The 20,115-nt window shown below is 44.1% G+C and overlaps 1 protein-coding gene across 2 annotated transcripts in view; it reads right to left on the bottom strand.

The window, feature by feature from the left end:
• LOC124776908 (cleavage stimulation factor subunit 2 tau variant) overlaps nt 1-20,115 on the bottom strand; it is an 89,625-nt gene that overhangs the window by 36,150 nt on the left and 33,360 nt on the right. For both annotated transcript variants that reach the window (XM_047252116.1, XM_047252117.1), the window contains exons 4-5: nt 17,192-17,445; nt 3,324-3,811 (exon numbers count right to left, since the gene is read on the bottom strand). In XM_047252116.1, coding sequence (XP_047108072.1) covers nt 3,324-3,811; nt 17,192-17,445 — 742 coding nt within the window. The remainder of the gene's footprint in view (nt 1-3,323; nt 3,812-17,191; nt 17,446-20,115) is intronic.

Here is a 20,115-nt window from a genome sequence, read left to right as displayed (position 1 = left end):
AAGAGCAGATAAGCAGTTGTTAGCATCCCACTTAGTAAATGAATCAATTTCATTTACTTCCGGTACGATGGACATGGAAGAATTATGGGCAAATTTTAAAGACATTGTAAATCACGCTTTGGACAAGTACGCGCCGAAAAAGTGGGTCACGGACAGAAAAGACCCACCGTGGTTTAACAGTGCAATTCGGAGAATGCTCAGGAAGCAAAGGCAGTTGCACTCGCGGTACAAGAAAGACCGGGAGAATGAGGACAGGCAAAAGTTGGTAGAGATTCGTGCTGCTGTAAAAAGAGCGATGAGCGAAGCATTCAACCACTACCACCGTCATAACTTAGCAAAAGATCTTCCTGAAAACCCAAGGAAATTCTGGTCTTACGTAATATCGGTAAGCGGGTTGAAGGCTTCTATCCAGTCACTCACTGATCAGTCTGGCCTGGCAATGGAAGACGGCAAAGCGAAAGCTGAAATTTTAAATTTAGCATTTGAGAAATCTTTCATGCAGGAGGATCGTACAAACATACCGCCGTTTGAGTCTCGTACAGATTCCCGTGTGGAGGACATAGTGATAGACATCCCTGGGGTTGTGAAGCAACTGAATGGGTTGAAAATAAATAAATTGCCTGGTCCTGATGGGATTCCAATACAGAGAGTACTCTACTGCATTGGCTCCTTACTTAGCTTGCATTTATCGCGAGTCTCTTGCCCAACGTAAAGTCCCGAGCGACTGGAAAAAAAGCGCAGGTGACACCTGTATATAAGAAGGGTAGAAGGACAGATCCTCAAAATTACAGACCAATATCCTTAACATCGGTTTGCAGGATTCTCGAACATATTCTCAGTTCGAATATAATGAATTTCCTTGAGACAGAGGAGTTGCTGTCCATGCATCAGCACCGGTTTAGAAAGCATCGCTCCTGCGAAACGCAACTCGCCCTTTTTTCACATGATATCTTACGAACCATGAATGAAGGGTATCAGACGGATGCCATATTCCTTGACTTCCGGAAAGCGTTTGACTCGGTGCCCAACTGCAGACTCCTAACTAAGGTACGAGCATATGGGATTGTTTCCCAAGTATGTGAGTGGCTCGAAGACTTCTTAAGTAATAGAACCCAGTATGTTGTCCTCGATGGTGAGCGTTCATTGGAGGTGAGGGTATCATCTGGAGTGCCCCAGGGAAGTGTGGTAGGTCTGCTGTTGTTTTCTATCTACATAAATGATCTTTTGGATAGGGTGGATAGCAATGTGCGGCTGTTTGCTGATGACGGGAAGGTATCGTCGTTGAGTGACTGTAGGAGGATACAAGATGACTTGGACAGGATTTGTGATTGGTGTAAAGAATGGCAGCTAACTCCAAATATAGATAAATGTAAATTAATGCAGATGAATAGGAAAAAGAATCCTGTAATCTTTGAATACTCCATTAGTAGTGCAGCGCTTGACACAGTCATGTCGATTAAATATTTGGGCGTAACATTGCAGAGAGATATGAAGTGGGACAAGCATGTAGTGGCAGTTGTGTAGAAGGTGGATAGTCATCTTCGGTTCACTGGTAGAATTTTGGGAAGATGTGGTTCATCTGTAAAGGAGACCGCTTACGGAACACTCATACAACTTATTCTTTAGTACTGCTCGAGCGTTTGGGATCCCTATCAGGTCGGATTGAGGGAGGACATAGAAGCAATTCAGAGGGGGACTGCTAGATTTGTTACTGGTAGGTTTGATCATCACGCGAGTATTACGGAAATGCTTCAGGAACTCGGGTTGGAGTCTCTAGAGGAAAGGAGGCATTCTTTTTGTGAATCGCTACTGAGGAAATTTAGAGAACCAGCATTTGAGGTTGACTGCAGTACAATTTTACTGCCGCCAACTTACATTTCGCGGAAAGACCACAAAGATAAGATGAGAGAGAATAGGGCTCGTACAGAGGCATATAGGCAGTCATTTTTCCCTCGTTCTGTTTGGGAGTGGAACAGGGAGAGAAGATGCTAGTTGTGGTACGAGGTACCCTCTGCCACGCACCGTATGGTGGATTGCGGAGTATGTATGTAGATGTAGATTGCGTTCAAAAGCCATGTCACTTTCATTGGATGTCAGGAATATCATCAAATCTCTTTCCTTTCAAAGTGAGTTTAAGTCGAGGGAATAGGAAAAAGTCTGGAGGATTGAGATCCGGCGAGTTTGGCGGATGTTCAAGTTGCACCACCCCCTTTTTGCCAGGAACTGTTTCATAATATTGGCTGTGTGTGGGCAAGTGTTGTCATGTACAAGAAACCAGGAACCTTGTTGTGAATACTGGAGAAGCACCCTGCATAGACGTTGCATGAAATGAGTCAATATTCAACATTCATCATTGTTCCCGCAGTTAGAAATACCTTGTGAATAATGCCTTCACTATCAAAAAGGTGACTAGCATCGTTTTGATGCACGATTTTTTGACTTTGACCTTTTTCCAACGAGATGATGTCAGAGAACACCATTCCATGCTTTGCCGTTTCATTTCTGGGTCATACCAGAGACACCAGGTTTCATACTGAGTGACAAGACGATTCAAGAAACTGGGTGTTGCATCCACCATTTTGACAAAATTCTGTGAAGCCTCTTAACGTGCCTGCTTCTGATCATCAGTCAAGTGATGTGGCGCAAGATGGCAACACATTTTCGTCTTTGCTACGGGGACTGTCAGAAACACATTCCCGGCCTACTTAAAAATGGGTGACGCACTTGTACACACACTTCATGGACACTGCTTGATCCCCATAAACACATACCAGCATTGCATGCATTTCTTTCGGTGTCCTGCTACGCTTAAAACAAAACTTTAAATTGATCCTTTGCCCGTTCATTGTCCTGTTCTCAGTTCGGAAGCAACGCACTAAACAAGCACTTTGTCCAATAGATCTAACACAGAACACACACGATGCTCAATTGAACTATGATGGGGGCAGGTTGTCTACACCGACTGCTACGCAGGTGTGGCATTGTGAGTCACCAGTGTTGCCTGATCGACCGTTCTGACTTCATTCACCGAACTTTGTTGTCAGAGGTTGTATTTCAATATGCATACAAGGAAAATGTGCTTGGCTAGAAGCATTATGAATAAATCTGTTTCAGTTTTGACTCATTCTGTAGCTGAAAATCTGAAGTTATGACTGTCATTGGCATATCAATACTGATCTTTCTCTCTCAACAGATTAAGAGAATTTTCCTTATCCTGATACAGTCTAACTGCGGTCATGTAATTAACAACATCGCACAACACAAATGTAACTTAAATAAGGATTCACAAATAAGTAGCCAAATATTTTGAGACATCAACTTACTGTTCAGCAGAGTTATTGACAAACCCAGCTTCCCTGTGGTCTCTTGCAATAGGCACAGGTGGAACAGGTTGTGGGCCAGCAACTAAGCCTGTAGGTGGCAATCGCAGGTCTTGATCTCCCATGCGAGTCAGTCTTGGATCGACTACCGGAGTGCGATGATCGATGTCACCGGATGCTGTGGGAGGAATGAACTGAACTCCAGCTGGCTGAGCTACAACTGGAGCAGCAAGTGCTGTGGTACGTGGCACAGCAACTGGGGTAGGTGCCGGAGTCCACCCCTGTTGGGCTACTGTTACAGTGACATCTGGGGCAACTAGTTGTTGTGGCGCAGGTACAGGTGCAACTGGCATTGCAAGTGTGGGCTGTACAGCAGTAACTGTTGCTGCAGGTGCGGGAACAGGAACAGGGACTGGTACGGGTCCCGTAATTGTTGGCTTATCCAATGGCATGAGTGGTTGAAGTATAGGATTCGCCTTGTGCAGCATACTCTGAAAAAAAGGGGTAAGTTTTAATACCTTTGTGTGCCACACTCTTCTACATGTTTGAATATATTTGTAATACACACTGATAAACAACAAACATCAAACACATTGTAACAAGTTTACAATGGAAATCTAGATTTCTTTGAAGAGATACACACAGCCCGTGAATGGATTGAAAATTTAGATATTAATTTGTAGATTTAGCATTTTAATTCTATTTAGTTTGTAAAATTATGCAGCTGTCGTATGTTAGTTATCCTCCAGTTTTTATTGCCATGTACTGAATAAACAAATACATGAAATTGACCATTAACTAGCTGTGTGCCCCCCAAATTTAACTATTGACATAAATTTACAGCAGGTCTCCAACAAAAACTAAATAATTTGATTCTGTTAGTCATATTGACAGTGAACACAGATAGAACAATGGTGTGTCACAGTACCGTTTCCTCCCCTGCATGCGCATTACACACACACACACACACACACACACACACACACACACACACACACACACACACTCAGGGATGGACAAAAATTTTGGAACACCAGCAATACAATATATTACCATTCCTTATATGATGTAGGAAAACCGTTGTCATTCAAACCATTCTTTCTCCAAAATAATGGCACATACAGGTAATAATGATGGAGATGGCTAGCAATCGTGCAGCTTTCTCTGCAAAATAAACTGCAAAGAGTCAATTATATTGAGATCTGAAGACTGTGATTAGGAGATGTGACAATTCACCCTCGTACTCACAAAACTAGTCCTGGATGATGTGAGCTGCGTGAACTGGGGCCCTGTCATCTTAGAAGACGACACCATCATTGGGGAACAAATACTGTACCATAGGATGGATGTGATCATCCAAAATGGTCACACAATCCATGACAATAATGTTACCTTGCAGAGCGACAATAGGGCCCATTGAATACCATAATACGTCTGCCCAAATCATCACTGAACTCCCACCATGCTTCATTTTTGGGACGAACTTCGTCAGAAGTTGGAAATTGTGTGATACAAGACTCATCCAACCAAAAGACATTTTTGATTGGTTGGTTTGTGGGATTAAAGGGACCAGACTGCTACAGTCATCGGACCCTTTAAAAAAAAAAGAAACTAAAACAACCCACAGAGAATAAAAAAAACGAATAACAGGAAAGACGGCAGACGACACAGGACAAGAAATACTCTGACAGAGATCAGACAAAACAAATGAAAATCACACTGAGTGTGACGGTGGTTGGCCAACCATAGAGAAAAAAAAGGAAAAGCCAACCACCGAGAACACATTAAAAACTCAGTTTAAAATCGGAGGCCAAAAGCCAGAATCAACATTAAAAACAAACACTCAGATTAAATGATAAAAACCCCCTGCTTGAATAAAACGTAAAACTAAGCTAGACATAGCATTGTCGTCAGTTAAAAGGGCAGGGAGCGTATCAGGCAGCCCAAATGTCTGCCTGAGCATGGTTAAAAGTGGGCAGTCCAACAAAATGTGGACCACCGTCAACGCCGACCCACATCGACATAGAGGTGGGTCCTCATGCCGCAGTAGAAAGCCTTGTGTCAAGCGGGTGTGGCCAATGCGGAGCAGGCAAAGGACTACTGAGTCCCTGCGGGTGGCTCGCAGGGATGACCGCCACACAGTCGTTGCCTCCTTGACGGCACGGAGTTTGTTGGGGGTGGTCATACCGCGCCATCAGCGTCCCATAGCGCGAAAATGTTGCAGCGGAAGACTGCTCGCAAATCAGTCTCCGGGAGGCCAATGTCCAGGATGGGTTCACTGGTGGCCTGTTTGGCCAGGCGGTCAACATGTTCATTGCCCGGGATACCGACATGACCGGGGGTCCACACAAAGACCACAGAGCAGCCGCAACGGGCTAGAGTATGCAGGGACTCCTGGATAGCCATCACCAGACGAGAATGAGGGAAACACTGGTCGAGAGCTCGTAAACCGCTCAGGGAATCGCTACAGATTGCGAAGGACTCACCTGAGCAGGAGCGGATACACTCTAGGGCACGAAAGATGGCGACCAGCTCAGCAGTGTAAATGCTGCAGCCAGCCGGCAATGAACATTGTTCGGCATGGTCCCCTATAGTTAGCGCATAACCTACACGACCAGCAACCATCGAGCCGTCAGTGTGAACAATGCCAGAGCCCTGATACGTTGCGAGGATGGAAAGAAAGCGGCGGCGGAAGGCCTCCGGAGGGACTGAGTCCTTCGGGCCCTGTGACAATTCCAGCTGAAGGCAAGGGCGAGGCACACACCACGGGGGTGTACGCAGAGGTGCCCAGAAAGGAGGCGGAAATGGTGAACCCCCAAGCGCGGAGAGAAGCTCTATGACGCGGACCGCAATCGTACATCCAGACCTGGGCCGACGTTCCGGAAGATGGACGTGCGACTGTGGGAATAGTAGACGATAGTTAGGATGCCTGGGCAAGCTGAAAACATGGTCAGCATAAGCGGCCAGCAAACGTTGGCGCCGTAACCGCAGTGGAGGGACACCCGCCCCCACAAGTATGCTGTCCACTGGGCTGGTCCGGAAAGCACCAGTGGCAAGTCGTATCCCGCTGTGGAGGAATGGGTCCAGCACCCGCAGCATAGTTGGGGATGCTGAGCCATAAGCCAGGCTCCCATAATCCAGACGAGGCTGGATTAACGCCTGGTAGAGCCGTAGGAGAGTAGATCGGTCGGCGCCACACCTGGTGTGGCTCAGGCAATGCAGAGCATTTAGATGCCGCCAACACATCTGTTTAAGCTGCCGAATATGAAGCAGCCAAGTCAACCGGGCATCAAAAACCACCCCCAAAAACCTATGTGACTCCACCACAGCAAGAAGTTTGCCATCAAGATAAAGCCGCGGCTCCGGGTGAACAGTGCGTCGCCGGTAGAAATGCATAATGCGGGTCTTGGCAGCCGAAAACTGAAAGCCATGCACTACAGCCCAAGACTGCACCTTGCGGATAGCGCCCTGAAGCTGACGTTGAGCGGCTGCAATGCCAATAGAGCTATAGTAAAGGCAGAAGTCGTCAGCATAAAGGGAAGCGGAGACAGAATTTCACACCGCTGCAGCGAGACTGTTTATCGCAATTAAGAACAGGCAGACACTGAGGACAGATCCCTGTGGTACCCCGTTCTCCTGGACTCGGGAGGAACTATGGGAGGCCGCGACTTGCATGCGGAAGGTGCGACACGACAGAAAATTGCGGATAAAGATCGGCAGAGGGCCCCGAAGACCCCATCCATGAAGCGTAGAAAGGATGTGATGACGCCATGTCGTATCGTACGCCTTCCGCATGTCGAAAAAGACAGTGACCAGGTGCTGACGGCGGGCAAAGGCAGTACGGATGGCCGAATCCAGGCTCACATGATTGACGGCGGCAGAGCGGCCTTTACGGAACCCACCCTGAGACGGAGCCAGAAGGCCCCGAGACTGCAGTACCCAGTTCAATCGCCGGCTCACCATCTGTTCAAGCAACTTGCAAAGAGTGTTGGTGAGGCTAATGGGATGGTAGCTGTCCACTTCCAAAGGGTTCTTGCCTGGTGTCAGAATGGGGATAACAATACCTTCCCGCCATTGCGACAGAAACTCACCCTCGACCCAAATACGGTTGTAAAGGTCGAGGAACCATCGCTGGCGGTCCACTCAAAGGCGTTTCAGCATCTGACAGTGGATGCCATCTGGCCCAGGATCGGTATCAGGGCAAGCGGCTAGGGCACTGCGAAATTCCCACTCACTGAATGGAACATTGTACGATTCTGGATGGTGGGTACGAAACGAAAGGCTCCGACGTTCCATCTGCTCTTTAATGGAGCGGAAGGCCAGGGGGTAATTCGCAGAAGCGGAACTCATAGCAAAATGCTCTGCCAAGCAGTTTTCAATGACGTCGGAGTCAGTACAAACTGCTCCATTCAGTGAGAGCGCAGGGACGCCGACAGGGGTCCGATAGCCGTAGACACGTCAAATCTTGGCCCAGACCTGCGATGGAGTGACATGGAGGCCAATGGTGGACACATAACGCTCCCAGCACTATCCCAGCGCTATCAGCGCAGCCAGGACATTCTGCATGACATCACCATCCGGTGGCAGGTAAAGGCTGCAGACGGTAACAGCCTGTGGCGTCCACACCCGAACAGTGACAGTCTCTAAAGCCGTTTGTAGAGGGACAGACTCGCTGTGAAGAGAGTTAAGGACATAGATGCAGACGCCACCAGACACCCTTTCATAAGCTGCCCAGTTCTTATAATAACCCCGATAGCCACGGAGGGCGGGGGTTCACATTGCTGGAAACCAAGTTTCCTGAAGAGCAATGCAGCAGAAAGGGTGAAGGCTGATAAGTTGGCGGAGCTCAGCTAGATGGTGGAAGAAACCGCTGCAGTTCCACTGGAGAATGGCATTGTCCGTGTCTGAGAAAGGCGTGACGAGACTGGGAAGGCAGTTACGCCGCTGGGTCACCTGCTGCCTCCGATTGAGCACCTGTGCTAGTGCTATCCACGGTAGCTGAGGGACCGGCGAGATCGAGGTCCTCAGCGGATGCCAGAATCTCCACCTCATCCTCAGACACAGAGCTTGTAGGAAGCGGTGGGACAGGTGCCACCGCAATGTCGTTAGTCTTGGGGACTTTCTTCTTCTTCTTCTGTTTCTCTCGCTGTGCCTTCAGTTGTTCAGACTTGGAGGGTTTCACTGGGTCAGTCTCAGGGATGGATGATGACCGTGAGGCCCTACGACCAGGGACTGGCGGTTATTTCAGCCACTTGCAGGTGTCTGCTTTTCCGCTGGTCGGAACTTGCGAAGGGAGGTCCCCAAGGGCCCCTTCCTGGCGAGAGTAGCCGAAGAAGTCTTACTCTTCTCCGGCTGGGAAGGGGGAACAGATGTTCTCGATGGTTGGGGTGGTGTTGCTCCTGAAGTAGATGGAGCAGGAGCAACAGGGAATGAAGTGCCCCCCACAACCAAGGGGGACGGTGGATTCTGACCGATCTTAGAGCTGATATGTGACGATGGGAGAACCTTTGTTGCAGTAAGGACGTATGTCGACGTCATTGCCACAGGATGGAGCCTCTCATACTTTCATTCAGCCTCGGTGTGGGTCAAGCGGTCCAGGGTCTTATATTCCATTATCTTTCGTTCTTTATGAAATATCCTACAATCTGGCGAGCAGGGGGAATGGTGTTCTCTGCAGTTAACACAGATGGGAGGCGGAGCACATGGAGTATTGGGATGCGAAGGACGTCCACAATCTCGACATGTGTTGCTGGAAGTACAGCGGGATGACATGTGCCCGAACTTCCAGCATTTAAAACACTGCATCGGAGGAGGGATATATGGCTTCACATCGCAGCGGTAAACCATCACCTTAACCTTTTCGGGTAAGACATCACCCTCGAAGGCCAAGATGAAGGCACCACTGGCTACCTGATTATCCCTCGGACCCCGATGGACGCGCCGGACAAAGTGAACACCTCGTCGTTCGAGGTTGGCGCGTAGTTCATCGTCGGACTGCAGAAGAACATCCCTATGGAATATAATACACTGGACCATGTTGAGACTCTTATGGGGCGTGATGGTGACGGAAACAACCCCCAACTTGTCGCAAGCGAGCAACCTCCGTGACTGGGCAGAGGATGCTGTTTTGAAGAGTACTGACCCATAGCGCATTTTGGACAAGCCCTCCACCTCCCCGAACTTGTCCTCTAAATACTCCACAAAAAACTGGGGCTTGGTTGGCATAAAAGATTCACCATCGACCCGTGTACAGACAAGGTACCGGGGTGAATAATCGCCATTGCTGTCTTGAGCCATGCGTTCCTCCCATGGAGTGGCCAGGGAGGGAAATGATCTTGGATTGGATTGCTTGCCGTTGAGGTTAGACCTCGATCGCTTAGAGACTGCTGGTGGAGGCCCACCAGCGAGAGATGATGTACCACGCTTCATTGCGGGTCATCCGCCCTAATGCCACCCACTCCGACCAGGGGCTCTCCCCACGGGTGCCACCCATCCGCAGCAAAGACCACCTGGGAGGATGGCCTTTGCCAGGAGTCCCGATGCCCCAGAGGGATAGGCATCTATTCCTTGGCATATGTGGGGAGGTAGCAGCTCAGGCATCAGCAGTGTGATCCCTGTGTAGTCAGGGGGCTACCACCAAGAGTGTACATGACGACCCCACCACAACAGACTGGCTACCGTGCTGGATGTCGGGTGTCTAATATCCATATGTGTCAGGAGGGCAAAGATGGAAGTTCAGAATGGAGGGCATATATGCTACCCGGAACACACAGCAGCTGATGTGGCCGGAAGCTCGGTGGAAGGCCAACTCCATGACACTAACGGTTGTGCCAGATCTTGGGGCAAGATGGATATAGAATGCACCACGTAAGGCGTCCTTCCCCAAATGGTACGCACTAACAGAAAATTTTGAAATCTAGTGGTCAAACCCCTTAGGGGACCATCACATTAAGGCCGAAATGTTTGAGACTCCTTTTAGTCGCCTCTTACGACAGGCAGGGATACCGCGGGCCTATTCTAACCCCCGAACCCGCAGGGGGGAAAAGACATTTTTCCAACACTCCATATTCCACATTTTATGCCTTCAACGCCATGCTTTCCTGTGATGGGAATTTGCATCACTGGAATTTCAGCTTTTCCTGCAGTTCCCTGCATATGTAGCTCCCTTTGTGTTGTTTTAGTGCTGACACGCTTCACGAGTGTGACATTCAGTTCTGTAGTCACTTTTGCAGCTGTTTTTCTGTTATTTTTCATCACAATCCTCTCAATGATTTTTGCCTGTTATCGATACAGATTCTGGCAAGATACTGGTCCCGGGAATTCCAATACTTTCAAGAATGGTTCGATTTTAATTAATATTTTGTGTAATTTCACATTTGATATTGTAAGTTTCACTTATTTGATTGATTCTGGAGTCACATTATAATGCTATGCCAATTAGCAACACAAATTTCTTAAACTTTTTAAAAATTTGTTACTGAATAATGTTCAAGTCAGCTGAATCAAAGTTTAAAGATCGGTGACCTTACGTGCCCAGGCATAACTTAAGTTTTTAAATTACAATAGAAATTCACTAATAGATACTGACGTTTGATACTTCACTTCAAGCCACATAGAATTTTGAAATTTAGTCCAAGGACTTAAATTTCCATGGAAACTAGAAGTAGATATTTCACTAATAAATATTTCCCCCAAAAAAATAAGTCCCTGAAATGTGAACTGCAACAGTCGTATCTGTATTGTGAGAGTGATTAGGTATTTACAAGATCTTCGGGGTTATCTTCACCCAGTCAAGTGAGACTGCAGTCAGACATGGATTTAGTAGTTTGGATGAAAATCTAAAATTAAATTAAAATGATTACTTAAGTGTTAAATATGAATGAGATTTGTGAGTGATGACTGACAAAAGAATGAATAGTACCATACTGTATCCAAAGCTGGAAAAAACATTTTCAATAATTATATTAGCTCTTGCAGTGCGTTGGTTTATTAATGGTAATATGCCTTTGGAGGAGAAATATAGTACAACTGCATTTTGGGGATTGGTCTATGTCGAAGTCTCCTACAACAATCAGTTAAGAAATATAATTATTGCCACTGTTATCATATATTGTGGTGTCTATGCATGCTATAACAACCTAAAACAGCAATCAACTGGACCTCTAACATTTCGAAATGTACACAGTCAAAATGGCTGTTTGCTGCACCTCGATTATTTAAGCATTACTGTTTATGTGATCCATCTGTCACAGCATTTATAAGATTGTGATGCACATATGCAACAGATCACCAACCTGAATTTGCATTAGCTACTGCCGGACTGTCTACTCTGCATGTCTCATCAAAAGCATCATTTTTAAAAGTGTCTCTACGACATCCCTGTGTTTCAACACATGGTGCAGCATGAGAAGAAGGAATGATAGGTTCTGTAATGATGTCTGGCTAATGCTTGTAATGATTGTAAGTTTTGGAACACAATTTGAACAAAGTTATTTTCATATGCTTGGAAAAATTGAAAATGTGATATTTGTTTGTTTTGCTCCAGTCTTTCCTTTTTCACAATCACAGCAATCAATTCTGAGATTTCAGATGGACTATTAAAAAAAAAAGTCTCAACAATGACATGGCTCTAGAAGAAGCTACATACAACACCAACATTTTTATGTTTTTAGAAATATAAACCACAACTTTTTCTAAGGCTGCACCTTGGGACTTGTGAATTGTTGCACCTTCTGCTGGTACCACGGAAACTGAGTATGGTGAACTATTAGATTTCAAGATTTCCATCTTTTGACAGTATGACAGCTTTTAATAGCACCCAATATATGATTTGAGAAACTGTTGATGTTTCCAAGAAGATATTTGACATATTATTCCCATACTTTTATCGAACAGTAGCCGAATAAGTGATGGGCACTTTTCACTCGTCTCTTTGTGTAGGCAGCAATCTATAGCCTCCAATATTCCCACGGTGCTGTCCCTAGTGTCAGTAGTCACATTTATAATATAACGTGCACCCACTCATAAAAACAAGTTCTTAGGAAGACCATAGGTCTGCACTGTAGCTAAAGGACTTACAGATCGCAGGATTTTTCCAGCAGCTTGTGGATTTCAGCCTCCTGAAACCACATCAATGGCTTTAACCAAGCACCCTTCAGTGTCCATTCGACACAATATTTGATTGTTGTATCTGCCTACTTCATTGTTGGTCGGAAGTGTACTGCTACATGAGCTTCAGAAGGCAGAGTAACATCAAGAATTTAATAACTGTGTAACAACAGAAGTCATCCAACTGACAGCCTTGTTGTTTAAGGCTACTGCAAATGCCAGACCATCTCTTTGCCACATAATTTTTGTCATAGTAAAGCAATGAAAAGGTCTCCACATCTGATTGCCAGCTAATGGCGCTAATGGATTTCGACAGGTATTTGGCTGAAAAACCAAGTAGTCTCCTGTATGAAGTCATCAACACAAATGATAAAGATATACCATCAATTGGTGTATTTGTGTGAAATATTTGCTGTAATCTTATATTAATTTGGCTCAGAGTACTACTACTGGCATGGACATTTCATCCAAAATAATTAATCCTACTTCTGCAAATTTACAGGCTAATGTGTTTGTCGTGCTTGCTGGCAACCCACTGTTTGGCCACACTGGGGCACGAGATGTCCTGTTGAACTGTGTACAATTTGACCACCAATTCCAAAAGGGGCTTTTTCCGTGTATGCACAAAGCAAAATTTTAGCATTGTCAGGATTTATAGCCAGATTGCTATTAACAATAAGCATCAAATATTGATACAAATCCCTAATTTATAAACTTCTGCCTGTACCAGCTCCACCACTAACAAAATAACAAAATCGCGGTGGTGATTCTTGAAGTACAATGTGTCCTTCATGTGATACAAAATTCTAACTAAACTCAGTACATCATCACTCATGTTACTAACTTTGCTTCTTATCCAGGTAACTGCAGACAATGATCTGAATATCCCGCTTGGGTCTCCAATTCATAATCATCTAAAGGACAAGCTTTTTCTTTTGCTACATTACCAGCATCATCTTTGTCTACACTATGAAATGCACATAACCAGTACTTCGAACTTATCTGGAGCCCCCAAGTGACTGAATTGAAGAGACTGAACAGATTTCATCACTAAGTTTGATAAACTTCTCTTCAAGATTTATATTATCACTGACTAATTCAGAAATTTCATCCTTCCAGTTTGTGTATAATGTCAGCTGGTCTCTGCATAATTGTTAGGATATTGTACTCCATTGTATGGAAACATAGCATCCCGGACCGCCTCCTTTGCTGCAAGTAACCATCATTATTTAACAGCCTGATCCATATTCCAACGCATTCATTGTCAGTGTTTTCATATTTAGTTGCACATGAGATTTCATTTGATCATGCATAATAAGAAGCAAAATAAGCTAAACCCACTATATCAAATGTGTTGTCGCATAGCTGATTTTGGACAAGATCCAGTAATTTTTTTGTAAATGTGTTGGTGGATGATTAAATGGACTGCAAATCTACTAACAATTTTAAATTATCCACTCGCTCCTTGGGGTGCCCTTTGTTCACAAGAACTTCCGCTTTCAGAAGTTTATAACATGGCCTGAGAGACAGGGCTTATGCTACTGTGTCCACTTTTGGCCTCTTCTACTGCTGCTCTTAGTAAATTTGACTTACCTCGTTTGGCTTTATAAAAATATAATCAACAATATAAGCAGAACAGGCAATTGGATAAATTATAAATTGACAATCTATATTAGCCTGTTGTTATTCCACCACTTTTTTTGCACAATGAATTAGCCATGACATCTCTGTAAATATATTTTGGGTTTTTAGTGTAGCTCTAACTGTCAACATGTATTGGTCAAAATTTAATTCAGCTGATGCTAAGCAGTCATCAAATGTGAAATGTGGTGGAATATTTACTAAGTGGTCCAGTAATTTTGTTGATACTTCTTTCCACTTTTTAAGAGTTGCACTGTCATGTTTGACACGTGAAACCAGTCAGGTCCTATCCAAGGGGAAATAAGGTATTCAAGATCGACAAAGCCAACATTGCTGCAAATGACATGTGTGTGTGTGTGTGTGTGTGTGTGTGTGTGTGTGTGTGTGTGTGTGAGTCCCCCAATTTTTCGTCTAATTCTTTGTTATTGTGGATATGATTTGGTCAACAAGTAAGAGAACACTTTCATTTGATGATGGGTCTCTAGAAATGAAGAGTGTTGCACCTCCTACCCACAGCATCATATGGGTGCCAGAGGAAAAATGCTCCTACTGGAGCACAAAAAAAGTGAATATGCTCCAGTTTGAAGGACTGACTGAAAAGTGGGGTACCAGCTGTTTCAGCCTGCCTTCCTCAGCACCTTTAAAAAATTTCCCAAATATTTTGCCACACAAACTTCGTCATGCTATTTTTAACATACTCCATGCTCGCTGTAAGTCACTCAACCCATTCAATCCTACTTGTCTATTCTCACTCACTCATTCATTCAGCCCTACTCCTTGTCATTATCTCTTTGTGCCTCTGTCACTGTCTCCTGTCTCACAACCACAGTCTGCTTCATTCTGTCCTATTACTCAAACAGACATATAAAATATGAATAAAACAGTAAAGCTATCATTAACAGCCAGTTAATTTAAACACATCATTTAAAACTAACAACAGGTTCACCAAATCATAGTGGTGTAGACAGTTAACTCTTGGAATTTGATCCTTCTTGCAACAGGAAATGGTCTCCAATAGATAACTGTCTCTTACACTCCACCCTAACTTCATTGTTATTGCATCTCAGACTGTCCATTGTTTGAAATTCATTTAAAATAACATTAATCCTTTAGTCTCACCAGTTAAAGGATTTAGAGCATCTTTTCCTTCCTTAAGCACCTCCCCAGACATAATGTTAGTCATTCCATTATAAAAGCACAATAGTCAGTTTGGAGAACTGTAGATGGTGTACAACTAGCAGTGGGCAGTTATTTAACCATCCACCACTGATGTGAACTAAGGTGGTGAAGTGGTATGTGTGTGCCACTCAGTTGTAAGGAATTTGCTCAGTAACATTGCATAAGACCCTACAAGAAGTAGTCCACAGGAGTTAAATCTGGCAACTGTGGCAGCCACGCAGCTGGACCATCAAGGCCTATCCATCTTCCACAGTACCATTTGTTGAGATGTCTCCGAACAGCACAAGAGTCTCCGAGCAGCGCAAGAGAAATGAGGCGGTCCATCATGCTGAAAGCACATTTCCTGACAGTCATTCAATGGCACAGATTTCAAGAATGGGTCCAATATGTTTGGTAGGAAGATGAAGTATGCAGTATGAAGTTTGTAAAGGGAATTTCTGACCTCCTTGTACATCCTAACCAACAGGGACCAGTGCTGAGTGTCAGGACTTGTCAATGACAATCCAATAGGAATTCTACTGTCAGTAAATGCATGTCCATCTCGAGCAGTTTCCAAAGAAAATATTGCAAATGGAACTGCATGAAATGGACATCTCAAGTCACGTACCTCACAGGAGGCTATTGCTTACAGTGGCATGTAAAGATACACATCTTTGACAAGCATACAACACAAAGCCAGGACAGTAGCTGACTGGAGGCCTGTAGTGAGATGAGATCGAGTGGAAATTCGGCTTATTTTCAAAACATTGCAAAACCACAAGAGTACTGATGCTCCAAAGAGATGCTAAACTTGCAGGCTTTGGAGAGTGTACTTCAGGCTGGAGGTGGTTTCCTGATGCTTTGGTGGTGCTTTTCATACCACGACTTGGGCCCACTCATTTAGGTTACTGTGAACATTTTCAGTGGCCAATTGTTGCTCTTTCTTCTACATCTTCATGATGAGTATGCTGTGGGCACTCTCATCTTCCAAATTGAGAGTAAACTGTTTACACGACTGTAGGTATGCATTTCTGGTTTTATGACCATTCAGGCACCATATAGTATTTCAACTGACCTGCTAAATCATCCCACCATAATTCCTTAGAAAATGGCTGGACTTTTTAGGAGAGGGAATAAAACATTGCAATCAACATTCCCACAACTGTGTTGCTCTACAGGATGTAATACTCAATTAGTGGTATCAGCTACATATGGCATACCTGAAACAACTTGGACACAATTTTCTGCTTAACTGATGTCATTATCAACGCTAGGGGTGGTGTTACATAGTATTAGGATTATGTTTTCTGAGGGTGACTAATTTTTTGTACTGTGTGCTTGTATTTTACATTTTCTTATCCCAATTTCCTGTATTCGGCACCGAGTTTATGAATTAAAAAAGTTAAAAAGCTACTGATTGTGCATTCCTCAGGCCTGCTCAAGCAGATTCTGTTTTGACTAGGTACTGTTATTAATTTTTGCTTCCACTTTGATGTATCATACTATTGATAAGTTAGACAATTCTACTTAGCACAGTTAGTATTTTTATGATTTGATCATTAAAGTATTTAGAATTAATAGGTAATCATCACATTATCTGTTGGCGTCATTTATACATTTATATTACTGATTGATTAATTTTACTGTGCAAAACACAATATTCCTTTTTCAAAAAAAAGTTAAATCCACAAAGAGAAGACGAGCTGATTAGTACTTACCTTCAGGAGATGCAGCCCCAGTGCTGCTGGTAGACACATACAAAACTAGACAGTATTACTCCAATATTACTCTAAGCACACAGGAAGGATTGTTAGTGGAACACTGAAAAACTTGGGGTGCAGGCACTAATAGGGCTACACCACGCATCAGGAGGAAGGAAGGCAAAGATGAAGGAAAATGCATCAGAGTAAGTAAAATCAGTAATCATAAAGTAACTTGCACAAAACAAAACACAGTTTACTCACAACTGCTGTGTGAGGATCCAGAATGCGCATCACCACTTGGGCTTGGAGAAGAGCGTAAGCTAGTTGTGGATTCTGTAACAGCATTGCGCGAGCCTCTGTTGGATTATTCTGAACACAAAGTTTCATCTGTTTCATCAGTTCAAACATTTGCTCTGGTGGTAAAGATGCAACAGCTTTGCTTATTGCCTCAGGGGCCTTATCTGACTGTACTGCTTCTCCATATGGATTCTCCACAACAGGGCCCTGTAACAGACCTGACAAACCAATAGTTTGTTACTCCAATAAGCAGCAGCAGTGGTGGTGGCAGTAGGACTAGGAGTAGGACTAAGAGTATTAGTGGAGGTAGTAGTAATGGTGGTGGTAGTGGTAACAGCAAAAACAGAAATGTACTTCTAATGAAACAAAAATTGAGTATGACAGGGATTAGACCAGAATGTTTTTTTTTAATTAATAGCAAATTATAGGCACGATTACATATTGTGAAAGAAATGCAAGAAATATTTAAACTAAAAGAAAATTAAAGGGGAAAGTTATGAAAATAAATTGAGAATATCAGAGCTAAAATCAAAGCAAAGTCAGTTCTCATCAGCTGTCTTCCGGTTCTTGGTATTCCTTGGAGAAACAGTAATAGTAATAGTAATAATAATATGCAGCGGAGAATTTTGGAGTGTTCTGACACTGGCCTTCACAACTCCTGGAACATGAGGAGACATGCAAAACTTTTCTCTCTGAAGATGCAAGGTTCAAGACCACCTGTGTGTTATGGAGAGTAACACCCCACAAATGTGAATCTGTGTATGAAGAAAATTGCATGACTAGAGGAATAAACTGAGGAGGTGGGCAGTTTACAGTGGGAATAATTGTACCCAGAGAATGAATTATTGCAGTTTAGAGACCTACAAATAATGTCTTGGGTACTGGCTGACCTATAAAAACAATTAGTCTTGATGCTACCACTTTAGCGGACACTTGCTACTCAGCTATTTATGGGATCACAAAGGAAAATTACTCTCTCACAACACAATTTAATGAAGAAACCAGCAACAGAGACCTATGTCGTTCGACCTTTATAAAAGTCTCGATACACAGCAGGAAACAGAGATAAGACAATCTCTCTCCTCGGTAGTGTCCTACAAACAACATCTAGAGGAAGAGAGAATTACTGAGCAGGTGCATCTCTTACCGCTTTACCTACCGGCATGCCCTCTAAACCTTGCCTAGGAAATTTTGCTTGCAGAGAGACTGAATTGATACCTGCTACATGGACAACAGAAATTAATATGGAAGTTATGGTAAAATTCTAAATTTTAAGAAAATCCACTTTTAGCTTGAAGGCACCCTCTAATGTACAGTTCATGAAGTCATATCCCAATTTGTCAGAAACTGATGAAAATCTTGTACATGAAGGAAAAGTGATATTGAAAAATTAAAACTGATGATAAAATCTGAGTTACACATTTATTGTACTTGTGTGCTGCTTAGAGAAGACTTTGCCTGCAAGACAGCGGCGCGAGCTGTAGCTGAACTTAGCCACTGCAAGCTCCCACTGCTGTTTGGCCACCACCGGTCATTAATAGAAAATGAGGACTAGCCTGGCCTTTCCATTGTGAAGGGCTGTACCAAATGACTGCAATCTACCTCTTTCTAGCTGTTGGGCAAGACACCCAAGTACTCCCTACATGGCTGTACAATGTGTTGCTGATATGGGTCCTGGACTTCCACTTTCCTGGACTTCCACTTTCATGACATCTGCCACCTGTGGTATGCTGTAGGCACCTGTTAAAGTGGATGACTGTCTTCGAGAGTGGTGGGGTGGGCCACACTAACTACTGGTGAGCCACAGTAGGCTCATGCCTACAGATTCCTATTCTGGTTATCTGTACATCACTGTTAGGTCCTGACCTACACCATGGCCGCAACTGGACAAAGCACTGTACTCACATTCCTTGCTGCACTTGAGTGTGTAATTCAGCACACACTCCATTGTGCTAGAGAAGATAACCCCTACTGTACAATCACACAGAATGAACATGTTTCCAAATGATGCTGTTTCACTAGGAGCTTAGGGTGTATGATAGCCACTCACACCAGCCCCCAAGCTCAGCTTTCTGCACCTTCAGCGTCACCACCTGACATGCTCAGTCTCCACACCCACTAAAAACCCTGATCTGAGAAGTGACTGCTGCAACTGGTGGTCAAAAGTGGGCCTCATGTCGACACCGCTACAACTGGCGATCAGTAGTGGGCACCGTGCCAATGGTATCAGGTGGCTAATCATGACGACAACTGGTGGCCACAAGTGGGCCTCACGTTGCCTAAACTACAATTGATACCACTACGATCAACACCAGTTTCTCGTGTTACTGTCATCCCTGCAGCAGCAGCGATCGTCTTGCAGCCAATGATTCACACAATGCAGGGCAGTGAGTGAAGAAGCATGTTTTTAACTTTGTAACTGACTGTTTACCTTGTAACTGGCTGTTTTCATTATGTAATTCACTGGCCTCGGTCGATTGTACGGACGTTTATTTTAATCTAAGGGGAACTTTTGTACAGCAGAGTAAACCTCCTGACCTGACTAGTTTTAAGGATAATTGTCGGGAGCTATATTTAACATCTGTCAGGTGCACACTTTGCAGTCTTTCTAGGTACAAGTTGTCGTGTACGACAGTTGTACTAGCCATATGTTTCATTTGTCAATGTTGGGATCTTTTGACATGAGAGTGTACTGAATGTATATGGGCTATGATATGCCACAATGACTTGAGTAGCTTTTTGTGTACCGTGTACTCTGTAGTGTGAACCTAGTGCTCATTTCCTTTTGTATTGTATATTTCTTTATTGTATGGACAACAACAGAATATGTAAGATGCTAGCAGAAACACAAAGTGCTAGTAATAGGGGTTCTGTTGATGCTATGATGG

This window comes from Schistocerca piceifrons, chromosome 2 (genome assembly GCF_021461385.2).
Source record: "Schistocerca piceifrons isolate TAMUIC-IGC-003096 chromosome 2, iqSchPice1.1, whole genome shotgun sequence".
In the NCBI taxonomy this organism is placed as follows: domain Eukaryota; kingdom Metazoa; phylum Arthropoda; class Insecta; order Orthoptera; family Acrididae; genus Schistocerca; species Schistocerca piceifrons.
Note: the sequence above shows the minus strand (reverse complement) of the source record. Positions and strands in the feature narration are given on the sequence as shown.